Below are 17,944 nucleotides of genomic sequence, written 5' to 3'. Positions count from 1 at the left end.
TTTCATTAACAAATAAGTGGGATATTCTTATTAACAAATAAGACAAATATCACTCTCAGAGCGCATAGTGACAACCAGTGGTGGGCACAGCTAACCTAAAAGTTAGCTTCGATAACCGCTAATCAGCTAACTGAAAAGTTAGCTTCGATAACGCTTAACCGATAAATCACCAAAAAATATAGCGGAATTTGCCGCTAACCGCTAACTTTTAATATATAAATTTAGATTTGGCTTAATTTGGGGGGGGGGGACTCTGAAAAACAGGCCTAGAGAGCTGAACTTTCAGCCTTGAATAGGAGCTTTCCAAAAAGATGTAGCATGCCAAGATCAGATGATGATCAAGATGTACGTAACATAAATAAATAAATGAACAATTGAAATTAGGCAGTAGATGACATTCAACATACAGTTTATTAAACGAATAATAAATATTAAGGTTACACCAAGGTTACACACTCCTTTTACTATGGCTTGCCCTTCGCCTTCATCTCCTCGAGGTGATGATTGTTGCCTTCATGAACATCAGCCTCTCAAAGTTGGCATCTGACAGGGTGGCTCTCTTGGCACTCAAGATGTCCTTGCCTATGAAAACAGGCGCTCAACTGCAGCACTGGATGGGATGGCTGTGTTGTAATTAACGAAAAGGTTTATCAACACCTGCTCGCCTAATAAGGCAACGTCAGTCAATTCCTCCTTCGAGCTGCTTTCCAGACAGGTCTTCACCAAATTCTATGCCTTGGACTACAGTGACCCGTGGCTCCTCCTGCACTCCATGGGCTGAGTAATGCTGCTGAAGAAGTCATCTTCCCCATCCTCGTCATTGCCAGTGGTGCTGCTGCCCTCCTCAACGGTCTCCCTCATGGCTGTCTCCACGGCGGTCTCCATGGCCTTCTGTACCCTGCTGAGATGGCTGTGATTATGCTTTTCCAGCCAGAACAGGCAAAACTTGGGGTGGAAGGCCGCTGCCAGCTGGCACTCCTTGTCTTCTAGGAGGGACCAAAACCTTTTCGTGATGCCTGCCAGCATTGCGTCCACCAGAGGACTGCAGTATAGGACGTCTTGTGTTACTGCCAATAACACAAGACGTGATTCACGGTGATTGGCTGACGAACATATGATGACGTAGTCAGCCGTCAGTGTGGGCGTGGCACACGGGTTACAATCTTAGCATTAAATCAGAGATTTTTAAACATTTTTAGCGGACTGCCAGTTAGCGGAACTAAATTTAGCGGAAGCTAATTGGTCTGCTAAAGGTTTTCAAAGTTAGCTGAACAGCTAATCCGATAAGGAAAAAGTTAGCTTCGCTAATTAGCGGTTAGCGGATTATCGGAACTGTGCCCACCACTGGTGACAACCAGAGATTTTTTAGAATCAGTTCATTTTTAATTTCCTCATTTACCCAAGATTTAAACCAATTTCTTACGTATGATGATGCTGGTATCCAGGATACTTTACTGGTCTACTTATAAGTTTTACTGTCATAGGACTCAAAAATGAACTTGAGGGTGAGTCTAAAAAACTCTCTGCTTTGCCAGTTAAATTGCCACTATGCTCGGAGGGCCCTCAAATTGCAGCCCCCCCTCACCCCTGTTCCTTGTGTCAGTGAGTACTGAGTGCCCAATAATCCACAAACTGGGTTTCTTGGGAAATTTTTCAAACTTCATAAAAGAGATTACTAAATGGCATAGGAATATAGATAAAAGGCCATTAAAAGTGGTGAAATTATCTGAATGGTGGAATTCTAAGAATTGGATGGTCATTCAGAATTCAGATCCATCAGGACGGCAGCAGTGTTCCAGCTGCCCAGCACTACAGTACTCAGTAGTACTGAGTACTGTAGTGCTGGGCCCAAACTTCTGCCCAATGGGCAGAAGTTTTCTAAAATCATGGGCAGGAACAAACAATAACTTGGTACCTATCTTTTATGTGAAAAATGTCACCCACAATTTTCTCAAAACTGACTCATGAAAATCCCATTATCACCCGCAATTTTTTGGGAAAATCTGCCTGAAATTCCAAACTGCAACTGCCACTGGAGCTCCACTGGTGACCTGCAGGCTGCTGGTCCACACACACACACACAGACCACAGTCCACACTCAACCATGATCTTAAAATTTATTCTAACGTTTGAAATAAGTTTATCATCTATTTCTGGAACATCTAAACAGATAAAAATTTAATTTTGGGTATTATTACTATTAGAGCCAGCGCGTTTCTATTGCAGTAAGCGAGTTGAGAATTGCCGGCAATCCCGGCATCAACGAAGCTTAAGCTAAAATTACTAATTACTGAGCGGTATTTATGCTTTATATTCACAATCAGTACAAATCGCAATTCCATTTTTCATTTAAGTAATAACAACTGGCGTTCAAACCTCAAACAGACTTGTGACGTCAGCCCCGCCCTGTTTCATTCAGTTTATTGCATAAATTAACATGTTAGCCAGTAGCCACCCGGTTTCTTGAACAATTTTTTCGATGAGAGACGGTTAACTCGATGTCTCAAAGTTGACTTTCAACAAATATTTCTTACCACAATAAAGCTTAATCAGCAAAAGCCTACCAAGAATTTGCACTATGTTGAAGACAAATACTTTTGCAACATCCATCTTCGAGTACTGTTAAAAAAACAGTTGTCTACTACTACTTGTCTCCACAACGACCTCCGTCCTCCGCTAGCATCGTACTCATAGGCCATAGCTACTCCACTCCAGTGACTCATTCGTTCGGGCTCCCTCAATCAGGGAGCAAGTAGGTATCCGAGAGCGAGTGGGAGTGATTTAGTGGTTCCTGTCCTGTTAGACTTGGACATGGATGTTATGGATGTTAATCATGTTTGTTGTTGTGAAATTTTAGCGTTCGTATTAGGGCTGAATGTTATGTCTTGATAAATATATAGCTTAATAATAATTCCATTAAACTGTGCTAACTACATTTAGTTTACGTAATGTAGTTAAGCATTCGTTTATTGTAAAACACGGCGATAGCCGCTGCTAGCCTACGGTACCTACCTAATTGAATTAGTAAAATGCTGATAGTTCATGAATCATGGATTAATGGTTAAACTGCTGAAGGAATAAACAACCTTCAAACTAAATGGTACCTTACAATGATTTGAATGATCAATGATATTTTCCATATCACTTTGTTTATAGGCCTAGGCTAACTTGAAAGTGATGATGGAAATTCTATGTAAAAGTAATAATACTTGATAAATTTGAATTGATAGTATTATATCATTTGTATCCTGTAGCTAAGGCCTAGTATGAATTTTTCCTACTTATTACTGAAATGAAATCTTGCAGCTCTAAGCCTCTAATTTACTTACCTATGTGACCTATTTTTCTATATGAAATTTCAAAATTCTAAGCCAGATGGCCTAGATAGTTTACATTTGTTAACAATAATATAAGAGATAATTAATATAAATGATATAATGGAATCTCAATTCTCAAGGCTTCAAAAATGGCTGGAAAGCTCTAGTTGTGGCTGACAGCTGAGAAGGTAGTACCTAGATACCTATATTCCATTGCAGTCAGCAGTCTGAGCAATGAGCATGAGCAGACTGAGCATAGAATACATAATTATATTATCATGATGATAATTAAACTAAGGCTGGCTAGAATTCTTGAGAGGTATTATCATTGATTAATGAATAAGTGTAGGGTAAACATATTCCGGCACATTAAGAATGTAGCAAAAAATGAATGGCTATAAAAAAATCACCGTATGTGCAACTCAAGTTCTGTTTGCTTTACATCACTCTCAAAACACCGCACTACGCGCCAGCAACAATGAAACGTCACAAAATGTTGTCATATTTATTTAAAAGCATTTAGAATGCAAACCTACAAAATCCATATATTCTGATGCTTATGTGACTAAATTTGGCATTTTGTGAGACATTCCAGCCGTGCTTCAAACTCTACTAATTTGTAATGCCGACACTCTTGTGTTCAAATTCCGATCGCTGTGTGAGCTGTATTGGAATACGACACAGCTCAGAATTAGAACACTATTGAATATTGAACACTACATTATAAGACTTTTAATTAAGAGCTATTAAGCTTTTAATTAAGAAAATTTTAATTTTTGCACACAGCTCAGAGCCTCAGAACAAGATGTGTGTGTCCAATTCCAGTTGTGTCGGAATTAGTTTTTATGTGTCGATATCCGTTTCTTAACTAAATCATCTATTAATTTATTTACCACTTGAAATCAGCAAATACAAGTATACTTAAAGGATTCCTAATATATTCACAGACGCATTTAAAAGTCTCAAAACATAATATTCTTTCTACACAAACAGTTTATCACTATTTGGTAGAGCAGGGTCAACTATCAACTTTGACACATTTTTCAATTATCTCACTGGGTGACGTGCACTGTCTCTCTTTGGATCTTAACATTTTCCTGCCAGACGGCCCAGACCTAGTGTTTTGGCAATAGTTTGGCACGCAATAGCATGACATCACTATTTCAACCATCAACAAATGCGTGGAACAAAGACAAAGCTTGATATAAAGGAAAAACTAGAGGTATTGGAATTACCCACGATGTCGGAATCGGAATATACCGCGTTTACCCTACCCGTCAAATGATAACTGTTGGATCTAAAAATCTGATTCACTGTCTGGAAAAATCAGGCTACTAAAGCTACTCCTAAATGAGACAACATTCCCATGCTTGTAGTCAATTTTGTCTTTTTTTTAGCACATTTTCTCATTTATGGGAATTGGAAATGTAGGCGCTATCAGCATAGTAGCAAAGCAGAAAGTTTTTTAGATCCTCCTTCAAGTTCAATTTCAAGTTTTATGAGTAGACCAGCAAAGTATCATGGATACCAGCATCATCATACATAAGATATTGGTTTAAATCTTGAGTAAATGAGAAAATTAAAAATGAACTAATTCTAAAAAATCACTGGCTTGCCACTACTATGCGCAATTGTGCTTGTCAGTCATCATGTCCATCCATCCATGACTTCACGTCATGAACAAACAAGAAAATGCACTGTCACTCACTGCAGTGAGTACTGATCTAATTTTTTATTACATTTGCCCTAATTTGTTTCTTAAAACTTTTCAAAATACCGTTTTGCTTCTGATTTTTTCAAACTGCCCTCCAAACAATCCTATTAGAATTTTCATAAAAATGCAGTACAATATTACAGAGTGATCTTATTTTACTCTAATATCTACCTTATGTGACATAGAAGTCCTAAGTTTCCAGCTGCATCTTGGCAGAAGCAGATTTTTTTGCTAAAAATTCATCACTCACCTCACCACTTGTCACTAAAATCCATTTAATATAATACTAGTCCAAAATATGATTTATGAGGTTCATAATCCCCAGGGTGCAAAATGCAAGCAAATATCCAAAAATCTTCAGCACTGCATCTGCTTTAATACCAAAATTTATGTCTTTACAGACCGTATTACAATAAATCTGGCTAATGCACAGTGATTGGCATTTGGCACAGACGTGGGTCAGGTGCATGCTTTACAATTTACAATTACATTACTCCCCTCTGGGAATGTAAGCACCCATGGCTCCCCAGTTAGGTTGAAGTGGGGGCAATTTGGTACCCACAGCTCCCCAGTGAGGTTGAAGTAAGGGCAATTTGGCCCTCCCAGAGGGGAGTGATGCAGAGTACATTATGATTGGACCAACTGTTTTTTCTGATAGGGGACCCGGCTACCAGGTCCCCGTACCTTCTCATCCTGCTTGGTGGTGACATCGAGCCAAACTCAGGCCCCATCACCTTGTGCCCTACCTGCACCAAGCATGGGCCATCTGCTTGCTGGAGTAGGGGATCTGTCTTGTGCAACAGTTGCGGAAGCTGGTTCCACCTCACATGCACCTTGCTTCCAACCATTGGACACCATACCAGCAGCTGGCACTGCTGCACTGAGGGATGTGCTAAGGTATGGTGACCACGCTGCGGTCACCATCCCTCACTAAACTCTTACAAACAATGCCTGGACAGCACTCAAATGGACCTGTGCCCCCAATGTCATTCACTCCCCCACACTGTCAAGCATCTTCTGCTTGAGTGCCCAGAGCTGGCAGCACCCAGGCTCCGGGCAGGCATAACACCCATCGCGCAGTTATGGTCCAAGCTGGCTCGGGTGGTGGCTTTCTTGCGCACACAATAATCAGCACAGATGTATGCACATTACAATGAATGTAGACTACCTGCATTGTGATCACTACAGGTGTCAGTCCTGATGGATAAAAGCAATCAAAACAAGCAAGAGACAGGCAGTGACTGCTGAATACCACTGGTCACACAGCAATGCATCTTGAAAATTGCTGGCAATGTTTTTGGGTTAAAAACCACATCTTGGTGATGCATTTGCCTAAATCTGTACGTATCCTGGCAATAACATATGGCACATAACGACTATTGACTATACAGCAGTTTTCATTGTACTAGAAAGTGGTACCTATTTAAGGTTTGTTAAGTTTATCAAATAGATTGTTTCTTCTGAAGTCTGGCAACTTGAGTGCTGTGGCAATATTATACGCATTGATGGTACCTATCTGATATTTTGAGACTTTTCAGGTTAACAGAATAGATTAATTTTTCAGTGATATATCTAATGACAAATCATAATTTCTAAAATTCTATACTGAACTAAGTCAAACTAGAAAACTGGGCAGAAGTCACCCATGAATGAGATGAAAATATGTGTGTTAGCAATCAATTTCTGTTATTTTTATCCTTTACTATAAATGCCTTGACTAAATTTAAAAAAAATTACATAATTTTGCTAGAAATTTTCTAAAAATCACTAGCTAATTTTGTAAAATTCTTTCATTATGCACAGTATTCTAGAAGAGGAACCAAGGGCCATGGTTTAAACAATTTGAATTAGAAATTCTGTTCCATTTTTAAACTCATATAAATAAAATATTGGAATGAAAGACATTATAAATCATATAAATTCAATTTTATTCATGATATCATATGATCATACATACAGCTCCTGGCAAAAATTATGGAATCACCGGCCTTGGAGGATGTTCATTCAGTTGTTTAACTTAGTAGAAAAAAAGCAGATCACAGACATGACACAAAACTAGAGTAATTTCAAATGGCAACTTTCTAACTTTGAGAAACACTATATAAAATCAAGAAAAAAAATTGTGCAGTCAGTAATGGTTATTTTTTAGACCAAGCAGAGGGAAAAAAATATGGAATCACTCAATTCTGAGGAAAAAATTATGGAATCACCCTGTAAATTTCCATCCCCAAAACTAACACCTGCATCAAATTAGATCTGCTCATTAGTCTGCATCTACAAAGGAGTGATCACACCTTGGAGAGCTGCTGCACCAAGGGAACTGACATGAATCATGGCTCCAAAACGAGAGATGTCAATGGAAACAAAGGGGAGGATTGTCAAACTCTTAAAAGAGGGTAAATCATCACGCAATGTTGCAAAAGATGTTGGTTGTTCACAGTCAGCTGTGTCTAAAATCTGTACCAAATACAAACAATATGGGAAGGTTGTTAAAGGCAAACATACTGCTAGACCAAGGAAGACATCAGAGCGTCAAGACAGAAAACTTGAAGCAATATGTCTCAAAAGCCAAAAATGCACAACAAAACAAATGAGGAATGAATGGGAGGAAACTGGAGTTGTAAGAAATTGCCTAATGGAAATAGGATTCATGTACAGAAAAGCTAAACAAAAGCCATCATTAACACCAAAACAGAAAAAAACAAGGTTACAATGGGCTAAGGAAAAGCAATCATGGACTGTGGATGACTGGATGAAAGTCATATTCAGTGATGAATCTTGAATCTGCATTAGGCAAGGTGATGATGCTGGAACTTTTGTTTGGTGCTGTTCCAATGAGATTTATAAAGATGACTGCCTTAAGAGAACATGCAAATTTCTACAGTCATTGATGATATGGGGCTGCATGTCAGGTAAAGGCACTGGGGAGATGGCTGTCATTACATCTTGAATAAATGCACAAGTTTATGTTGATATTTTGGACACTTTTCTTATCCCACCAATTGACAAGATGTTTGGGGATGATGAAATCATTTTTCAAGATGATAATACATCTTGCCATATCCTTGGTGGAAGCTGAAGAAAATGGTCCATGACAAGGCTCCAACCTGCAAAGCTGATCTGGCAACACCAATCAGAGAAAGTTAGAGGCAGATTGATGAAGAGTACTGTTTGTCACTCATTAAGTCCATGCCTCAGAGACTGCAAGCTGTTATAAAAGCCAGAGGTGGTGCAACAAAATACTAGTGATGTTTTGGAGCGTTCTTTTGTTTTTCATGATTCCATAATTTTTTTCTCAGAATTGAGTGATTCCATATTTTTTTCCCTCTGCTTTGTCTAAAAAAATAACTGTTACTGACTGCACAATTTTTTTTCTTGATTTCTTATAGTGTTTCTTAAAGCCAGAAAGTTGCCATTTGAAATTACTTCAGTTTTGTGTCATGTCTGTGATCTGCTTTTTTTCTACTAAGTTAAACAACTGAATGAACATCCTCTGAGGCTGGTGATTCCATAATTTTTGCCAGGGGTTGTATATATAAAACATAATATATCTTATCATAGGAGTAAAAAATATCTTCTTTTTGAGTTTTGACAATCTATATCCTGAACATTTTTGAGCTGTTGAATTTTCACTAGGTGAATTAGTACCTACCTTTTATCCAATTATATACAAGCAAAACTGCAATCTTGTATAAGCAATGCAATTACTAATCTACCCAAGATATTTTGCTTAGGAGCTGCACTATTTTTGTAATAGGTGTCACTTTTCAATTTAAATTTTACTTTTTAAATTTGCATTATCATAAACATAAAAACATTTGACTTGAATTTGCTGTGCACAAACCATGATGTAACCATTAAATTCTAGGAAAGGGAGTTTATTTAAGTTCCACCAGAGGCACACACTCCATAGACTTCACCTGCAACCTGCAAGTTGGCTTATGCTTGGAGTTTCTCAGGCTCTAGCCCAATTTTCCAATTCAGTACAGACCAGTTAACAAGTGGCAGCAATAATGTTCATGAAACTAGTGGACAATATGTGGCACCAGTGCAAAGTAGCTAAAAGAAGAACATTTATCTTCCTTGCACTCTCTATCCTTAATTATGATGTTCATCCATATAACATTGTATCAGAAATAAATTTATCTATAAATAGATGTCACCCTAATTGTTACTAATGATGTTCTAGCAAAAACTCAAATGAAGAAAATGTATAGAGAAAATTACATTTTTTTACATCAAATGTGTGGGGGTATCACAGAAGCAATCCTAAAATATCCTTGATTGGAAGAGCCTGGCATGCAAAATAAAGCATTTGGTACAGTTTGATGACTATGAAAATGCTTAGTAAACATTTCTAAAAGAATTTGTTTAACATTTGACAGATTTTACTAAGTGAATGTTCCTTTTACTAGTGACTGGAATGTATTTGCCATTTTATTTGTTTAGATTGGAGATTCTGACCAGGACTGTTGAAAATGTTTTTGAATCATTTATCAAAGACTAGTGTTACAACATTATAGTGTTGTAGTGTTGTCTTGGCCATGAGTTCCTCTGAATGTGGTGTGGTAGCCAGCAGAGGCTGGACAGGAGGTATTACTCTCACTGTAGATCCAGTCAGTCCTCAAAAGTGCTCTGATGCTGATGATGTTTGCCAGTTCAGTTCTACTACAAACATGACTGAATCATGTTTGACTGCAGCTTCCTCCACACCCATGACTTCCTCCACCCTGTCAACGCACAGTGCTCCTGGCAACAGCAGTACAGGGGCTGCACGACGTGGGAGAGCTTCACCCGCTCCTGTCAATAGAGTGCCTCTTGTTCGACAGAGCGAAGAGAGAAGAGCCAAACGCTGCCGCTTCTACAGAAATGGCGACAGGTAATTAATATGATGAATTGACTCCATCTTTCTTTGCCTCCAATTTGTGGCCAAAACTTATTCATTTCAATGTTCTTGGGACCACTACCTATTGTTCATAGTTATATGATTTTACAATGATGCGCCAAAATGAAAGTTTTTTTTTTTAATTTTTTACATGCCTCAAAAATTGTTGACACACAAAATACTTTGAGCATTTGCTTTAATTTCTTTTCTTTCCCTGTGTAACAGGCCCTCTATAGTCTCCTTATTGGCACATTATTTACAATGAGCTCATTGATTGCTCTTAATGGCAAGTCAACTCCCTATATATTGACAATTCATGCTATTCATAAGTACTAGTTAAACTTTTATAAAGGCATTAAATATCTCCTCAGGTTTCTCATTAAGAACAGTCAATGACAAATACGGTATTATGTAATTTTATATTGGCTGACTAAAGGTAACTTAGTGTTTTTTTTGTAGCCAACAGCCCATAGAAAATAATATCCAGATGATACACAACTACCGGTAGTCATTAAATATGCTACAATTTACACCTTTACTGTTGCATTCATTAAGCAATAAACTCTGGACCAGTACTTAATTGTAAGATTTCTTACCACCTATTGCCATGTCAGAACTACTACTAAGCTTATCCTGCATCAGACCTGTTAGCATCAACTTGTGTTTTCTGAATTATTTATGTGGTTAATAATGTTACTTTGTAGCAAGATGAAACTTCTGAAGTCTGGAGTTTCGGTGTTTTAAAACTTGATTTGAAATTATTTTACTTGTGCAGATGGTTTCCTGGTGCAGTTGTGGCTGTATCTTCAGACCGACACCGGACATGGGATTCTCTACTCGTGGAGCTGACTCGCCTGTTAGAGCACCCATTGCACTTGGCAGCGGGGGTGCGCTTTGTGTTCACTCTTGAAGGCACCAAGATAGACATGTTGGACCAGTTGTGCAATGCAGGCGACTATGTGGCATCAAGCACTGATAGTTTTAAAGCTATAGACTACAGAGCTGCTCAGCTTCCTCAATGGCACCTGCAGACCAGAAGACGGGAGGCTTTGCATGTTCCTTCTTCACGTCTAAATGGTCCATTAGAGAATCTTGATGAATCCAACATGAGACCTCGATTGATAACGGTTCTCAGGAATGGACAGCGACCTCGCAAGGCTGTACGTGTGTTGCTCAATAGGCGCACAGCCCGAGCTCTGGACCAGGTTATGGAGGACCTTAGCATGTCTCTCAAACTTGACACAGGCGCTGTCAGGAAAATATACACCCTTGATGGACGCCAGGTAAAAAACAGTGCTACCATTGATTTAAATGCAAGTCTTTTTTCTCTCCTATTTATTTTTATAAAGCTCTTGAATGAATAAGTTTTTGAGATCACTCTTCCATTATTAATTTTCTGCCAATCTTCTTGCTAAAACATTTCTCAAGTTTTCCTTCTGACTATTTAAACTTACTCAAAGAAGCCTGATAACTAATTCTTGATTTCCTACTAAAAATAATGTTTCTTTTAATAGGTATATAAACCTTTATCAAGTATGTTTTCTTTACAACCCAGGTGACAGCTCTAAAAGAGTTGTTTGAGGGCAAGGATGTGTTCATTGCATGCGGCGCTGAACGCTGCAGCCGCGACGACTTCTACCTTGACAATAAAGGTGACCACTGGCCACAACAAATTTAGTACAAGGCTGAAATATGCTTTATGATAGTTTAGGCTGAAGGTTTTTGCTGCATAATTGTTTTATTCTTCATCCCCTTGCTTGCATGTCTCAAAATTTGTTAATTAATTGTCTAACATTGACAATGAAACTAAGCTGAAAAATTCATGTTATATCATTTCTGAGACAACCCTATTCCTCACAGATGACAGCTGTGCACAGCTTGACAGAACAGACGAATTTTTATATTTTGTTCATGAAATAAGAAGAAAATTTACCATTAAGTTATTACTGTAAGTACCTATCTGGAGTGCCTGCCAATTTCAGTTAAGGTAATTTTAGTGAGAATATCTTGAGTGATTTCTTTATGCTTCTGTTACAGAGAGCCTGGCTGTAAGGCCGCTCCTGAAGAGCGCTGGAGTGTCACTGGTGCGCCGACGAATGCCTTCCCCCAAGCCCCGCGGCCGGGCCATCTCTCCCCTCACCCTCGAACACTCAGGTCTGCTCTTCTAGCATAGTGACTCATTGTCTCTTCAGAACTATTTTGAGGAATTTTGATTTATGATTTGGCAGCCTCTAGCCTTGGCACCTCAGGATTGAGGCTACAAAACAGTGCAATTCTGTTGGTCAACTCACCTCCTGACTTGGACTCCCACCCCGTGACCTCCGCCACCCCGTGACTTCCGACCCTCTTAATTCTTACTTCCCTGGCCCCGACCTCAACATCGTGATCCCCGACATTCTTTTCCCCTACCACCTCACTCCCTACCACCTTACTCCCGAACCCCTCACTCCCGACCCCCTCACTCCCGACCCCCGGCTCGTTTATTCTGTACGAAGAGCAACAATCTCTGCCGTGTTGCGCTGACATTCCTCACATTCTCCACAGGAAGTTTACCTCGAGGGTCTCGCCCCAGCAGAGGGGATGTGGCAGAACATCGTCCCCCTTCTTCTCCTCACATCTCCTTCCCCTCAAATGAGGACCTCTTCTTGCCCTCTGCCATTTCCTCCAGGTGGGATCCCCTCAGGATTAATATGTTGCCTTTAACAAGGCCCAACACTTCGGACATATTGTCAGGTTACCGGTTTGCTGGCAACCTGATTGTTAATTGATAAGTTCCTCAATCGAAGATCTTCAAATCAATAGTAGAAAAACCTGAGGGGTTTTGGTTCGTTTGATTTATGTCCGAATAACATATTAAATATTCATTGGCCAGGGAAGGATAATAACAAGTCGTGTATCTAGGCGTAAATATTAGAGATAGAGTTTTACGACACTGCGTGTTGGTATGAGTGCCGGAGTCTAAGACGGTGTTAGCGCGTCTAGAGTTAGCTGCATGACCGCAGCTGAAGGCTGTCTGCCTAAGACTCTTCTAAGACTGACTGGCAGTCAGCTCACCGAGTTTATATACGCGGTGACCCGCGAATAGTGACATCACAGAAGGTGACGTAAGGGTAACTAATGACATCACGACCTGACAATATCTTTAATGGCGAGACAACATACAACCGTGCCTGATCTTAACCTCACATGCTCCATGATATCAATATTACTAAATTAATGAATATCACCAAAATTACTAACGATATTGATAGCAATGTATTGAATGCACTACAAAACGAGTTCCTATAAGGCACCTCATGAACGAGTTTATGGCGCAGGTATCGCGTTGGGCGGGTGCTGGGCGACGGCAACTTCGCGGTGGTGCGCGAGTGTCGCGAGCTCGTGCCGCCCCGACGCAGGTTTGCCCTCAAGATCATCGACAAGTCCAAGTGTGAGGGCAAGGAGGACATGATCCACAGCGAGGTCGATATCCTCAGGAAGGTGCGGCTCATCAATCATTTTAGCATACAATTTTTGACATTTGTATAGAGTATGTAGCACAAATATATTTGTTCCAGGTTTTTTAAATACTTCAGAAATGAATTTAAATGTTGGTAGTTCGCAGTAAGTTTTGCGAGCAAAATCACTGACTGCTGATATTACCTATGTTTTGTGAGTATATTGTTTTGATTAAGTAGATTCTAGCCATTATGATAAGCTTGTTAAGGTGTAAATCTTTCGTAAATAACTTGAACGTCCCAGTATAGAGTTGTCATCTGTTCCTGATGTTCCATCAGGTCCGGCATGAAAACATCGTACAGTTGATTGAAGAGGTTCACTGTCCTGACTATCTCTACCTTGTCATGGAGCTCGTCACGGTGAGTTGAGGTCGCTCCATATTTAATCTCCTGGTATACTCGTCTTCCAGTTAAGTCTCAGTCTATTAGGTCATGATTAGCTTCTATCTTTTTGTTGCTTACGAAAGGAAATTCCATGACCCAGTTAAGGGCAAAATCATAGGGGCAAATCCGTGGTTTTTAATTTTTTTATTATCTTATCTACTGTCAGAGACCTTAGGATTATCAAAGTTCATAAATGCTGAAGATGTTGATACAACTCACATGTTTAATATGATCAACGTACAGAAGTAGGCTACCGTGTGTGATGCGTGTCGTGTCCTCTTGTGCACCGTCTGGCTCCAGCGTTGCAGTAGGAAATTTCTTGATAAATACTATGTGTTTATTGCCTAGATGTGCTGCAAAATGCTCTTTGTATGTCGTAGTGTTACTGCAATTAATTGGTTAATTGTGCAGGGCGGCGATCTGTTTGATGCCATCGCTGCCGCAACACACTACACGGAGAGTCAAGCCGGCCATCTCATCCGTGATCTGGCGTCCGCTCTGCAGTATCTTCACCTCAGGAACATCGTCCACAGGGACGTCAAGCCTGAGAACTTACTGGTGAGCTACACTTTAATTTATAGCATGAACTCTCCAATTTGTGTTCCGGCACCAAAATGCCCATTCTCAATTTAATACATACATTCCATGTTAGTATTTGTGAGCTGAATTTAAACCCAATATTTTGTCATGTAGCATATCGTCAGCCTCGCGCTGATGTATGCTGAAAACCTTGTAGTGTTAAACATTTATCCTTGATGCCGTAGGTGGTGCCTGGTCCGATGCCGCGGCTCAAGCTCGGCGACTTTGGACTTGCAGTGCAGCTGGAGGAACCGCTGTACACCATCTGCGGCACGCCCACCTATGTCGCTCCTGAGATACTTGCAGAGGAGGGATATGGACTCGAGGTGAGATGGAGGAATCTCTAGCAAAAGGCAGAGCACTGCATATGTATACATATATTAGGGCAAGTTGCTGCTTGCAGCGATGAAACATCACCATAAGCTGAGTTTTAGTGTTTACTTTTCATGTGCGGCAAGTTGATAGGAAGTGTTTGATTCAATTTCAACCCCACGAAGTTAATTTGAGGTACAGTCTATACTTCGGCAACTGCGGCGTTAAATGGCTTATGGCGACTTTTATGCTGCACCATATTTATTTAATGAAGAGCATGCTATCTCAAAGCAAGCGAAATGAATGCTTGCATATTAGCATCAAGTTGACTAATTTGCTGATCCTCCACAAAGTAAGTCACCGTTCCATTCAATTATTATTTGGTATGTCCGCCGATGTCTTATGTAATCGAAGCAATCGCCTTGGTCTGCTAATTCGCACAATTTAGCTTATAATTCCTGTTCGATATTTTGGAATAAGTAGCGACTTACTTACTTAGCGTTCAACAAGTTAGAACCTTGCTAACGAGATGAATGTTTCTGAAAGAACTCAATAATGCAGGTCGATATCTGGGCGGCTGGAGTTATAGCATACATCCTTCTGTGTGGGTTCCCGCCCTTCATATCAGCCAGCAACAACCAAGAGGAATTGTTCGAGCAAATCCTGGCGGGTCACCTGAGCTTCCCGTCGCCCTACTGGGACCACGTGAGCCCCCAGCCCCGCCACCTCATCGCCGCCATGGTGCTGGTCGACCCTGCCACGCGCTTCACAGCGGAGCAAGTCCTGCAGCATCCTTGGCTCCTTGTCAGTCCTGGGCGATAGATATTCTATTATTAGCTCCGTCTTCGGTCGAATAATAAAGTATTAGCTTTTCCTCTGTTAACACACTCTTGAAAAGCTTCCAGCATATCTGATTATTCTGCTAATGTTCTTAATTTTTCTGGGGGATTCTGAACCAGGTTTTTAGAGAATGAATACAATTACTCATTGCAACTCCATTGATTCCTTGTATTGTTGTATAACTCCAATTGGTCTAAACTTTCTTTGAGAAATAACAAATGAACAGCCCCAACGTTGGTCACCTGTGAGGTCCTTGTGAAATTTTGAAGAAATGTAGTTGCAGTAAGCAATGAAGTAGCAATTTTCATCAAGTTAAAGTATAATCTTCTTTCCCTGCAGGGAGAAGATGCACTGAACGAACTGGAGGATCCCAACGGCGACTACCATCAGGTATGTGAAGTATCACTTGCTGAATGCTGTGTAGCGTTGCAATAACACACAACACTTAACAATATCACACTTGACACTGAAGGTGATGGGGAAATTTCACGTCGGGAATTTTCAGAGATTATCGTCAAAATTGGAGCGTTTTGGTGCTGTGTAACTGGAACTTTGACGCGTGAGTGTCAAGTCTGAACTGCCATTGTCGGTAACTAGTCATCTGCCCGCTAGTATTTGGGGGCTCACCCATCTGCCCACTAACATTTGGGGGACCACCCACCTACCCACGAATCATTTGTGTATCACACCATCTGGCAACTAGTCTTCTAGGTGTACCAGCATCTGCGCCCTAGTCTTTCGTCATTTCAGCAATTATTCAATTATGTTCATGATATTTCACGAAATAATTATGTTCATGATATTATTTCATGAAATAAGGCATCATGTCTTGGTCAACTATATAAAGTCCTAAGTAAAGTTTTACCGTGCAGAGCGCGGACTATGAATTCTGCAGCCTAACAGCTCCCCCGCCCGACTCTGAGTTCGACTCCACAAGCGGCTACCGTGGCAACTACGCCGAGCACCCACCCCGTGACGACTACGCCACACCTCAGTACCAACAGTATCATCACGACCTTGACGGTCATTACGACCATGACCATAACCCAGCTACTCCCAACTGCTCACAGTCTCTAGAAGCTCACGAGGAGACCAGCGAGTTGTCTCCCGCCAGGCCGAGTGGTCCCCGCCTTAGTCACGTGAGCCAAAGTCCAAACCATAGCCACAATTCGGCCTCGTCGAGCTCCGGTGTGGGCTCGTGTAATTCTTCGTGTGATAAAACGTCAGCTGTCACTGACGGCATTAATTGTTTTCGCGGCAACAGCGATAACTCAGCTGATAGCTCAAATACTCTCGAGACTTCTCAGGAGCACGACAACGCTAGTACAACTATTCGAAATAACGGCAACGGTAGCGGTAAAACTAAGACGGCTGCTAAAGTTCGTAATAGTATTACTCAAGTCAAGAGAGATGCGCTGCAGAGCAGTCCTGCCCGAAACTCTCACGGCGGTCATAAAAAAGAGAATTGGGGCAGTCCGGCGAGAAGCAACGGTCGATCAACTGGCTTAACATCTGCTAAGGGCAAGGCTCACTGATTGCGATGACAGAAAGACCAGTGTTGTATTAATCGGGCTCAGTTATGGCTTGTTGAATGCATGTCTAAGTGGGCAGTATGCTTAAATTTGTATTGAAGAAAATCCTGGATGAAGCCAGGCCATGTGCATTTATCGAACTCATGTTTAATCTTCGTAAACTTGAGTTGACTTTTTTGTTTCTTTTATAGTCGCGTAGACCTGACAGACATTGACCCGCTTATGACCTCTGCTGTCTCGAAGTCTAGTGAAGCCTGGTTCGTAGCATAACGATCACTCTTATAAAGCTAATGAGGGAAGATAACGGCGCGTCAACGGCTGTTGTAGAGTCCCTGTTGGACTTTCGTGGGCATCTGTTGATCAATTTGCCATGAACAAATTACGTCCGATTAAATTGATTATCTCGTATAATTTTAGTCCTTGTTACGTAGCTTCCCGCGTGCTATGTAACCAGTACGCAAGATCTAGGAGACGAGCCTATTAAATTGTTTATTTTAGAAATAAAGTGTTATCGTTTTTCTTTCATGATATTGTCCACAAAATAATATGTGATGTCAAATTATCGCCTTTCCCCGACCACCATGTTGACGAGCTACGGGCTGCGACCCTATACTGCCAGTAGCACGTCTGATATTTTTAATCTTCATTCTCATCGTATCGACGCATCTCTGTGTTTCCTAACTTTCTGATCTTCTACATTCTGTCAAGAATAACAGTCTAGTTATTTATGTGTTGTGTAGATGATCCTACGTCGTGGTATGGTCTCATGGAGCTATCCACGTCACTTACTTTGTCTTGACTGTGACCCGCTACGCAGACTGTGACGCTAAGGTCAGGTTCACACCATACTGCTGGGCACGTGCCAGGCATATGCCCGTCATGGT

General features: G+C 40.7%; 1 protein-coding gene across 1 annotated transcript; it reads left to right on the top strand.

The window, feature by feature from the left end:
- Positions 1-9,411: 9,411 nt before the first annotated feature.
- Positions 9,412-17,944, top strand: LOC108668605 (serine/threonine-protein kinase DCLK1-like). The gene is made up of 12 exons (XM_018155846.1): positions 9,412-9,910; positions 10,692-11,199; positions 11,472-11,568; positions 11,954-12,070; positions 12,461-12,584; positions 13,234-13,396; positions 13,693-13,773; positions 14,209-14,355; positions 14,562-14,702; positions 15,250-15,492; positions 15,868-15,918; positions 16,401-17,944. The coding sequence occupies exons 1-12, from the start codon at positions 9,576-9,578 to the stop codon at positions 17,061-17,063; spliced, it is 2,670 nt and encodes an 889-aa protein (XP_018011335.1). The 5' UTR covers positions 9,412-9,575; the 3' UTR covers positions 17,064-17,944.

This window comes from Hyalella azteca, unplaced genomic scaffold, assembly GCF_000764305.2.
Source record: "Hyalella azteca isolate HAZT.00-mixed unplaced genomic scaffold, Hazt_2.0.2 contig16409, whole genome shotgun sequence".
Lineage (NCBI taxonomy): Eukaryota > Metazoa > Arthropoda > Malacostraca > Amphipoda > Hyalellidae > Hyalella > Hyalella azteca.
Note: the sequence above shows the minus strand (reverse complement) of the source record. Positions and strands in the feature narration are given on the sequence as shown.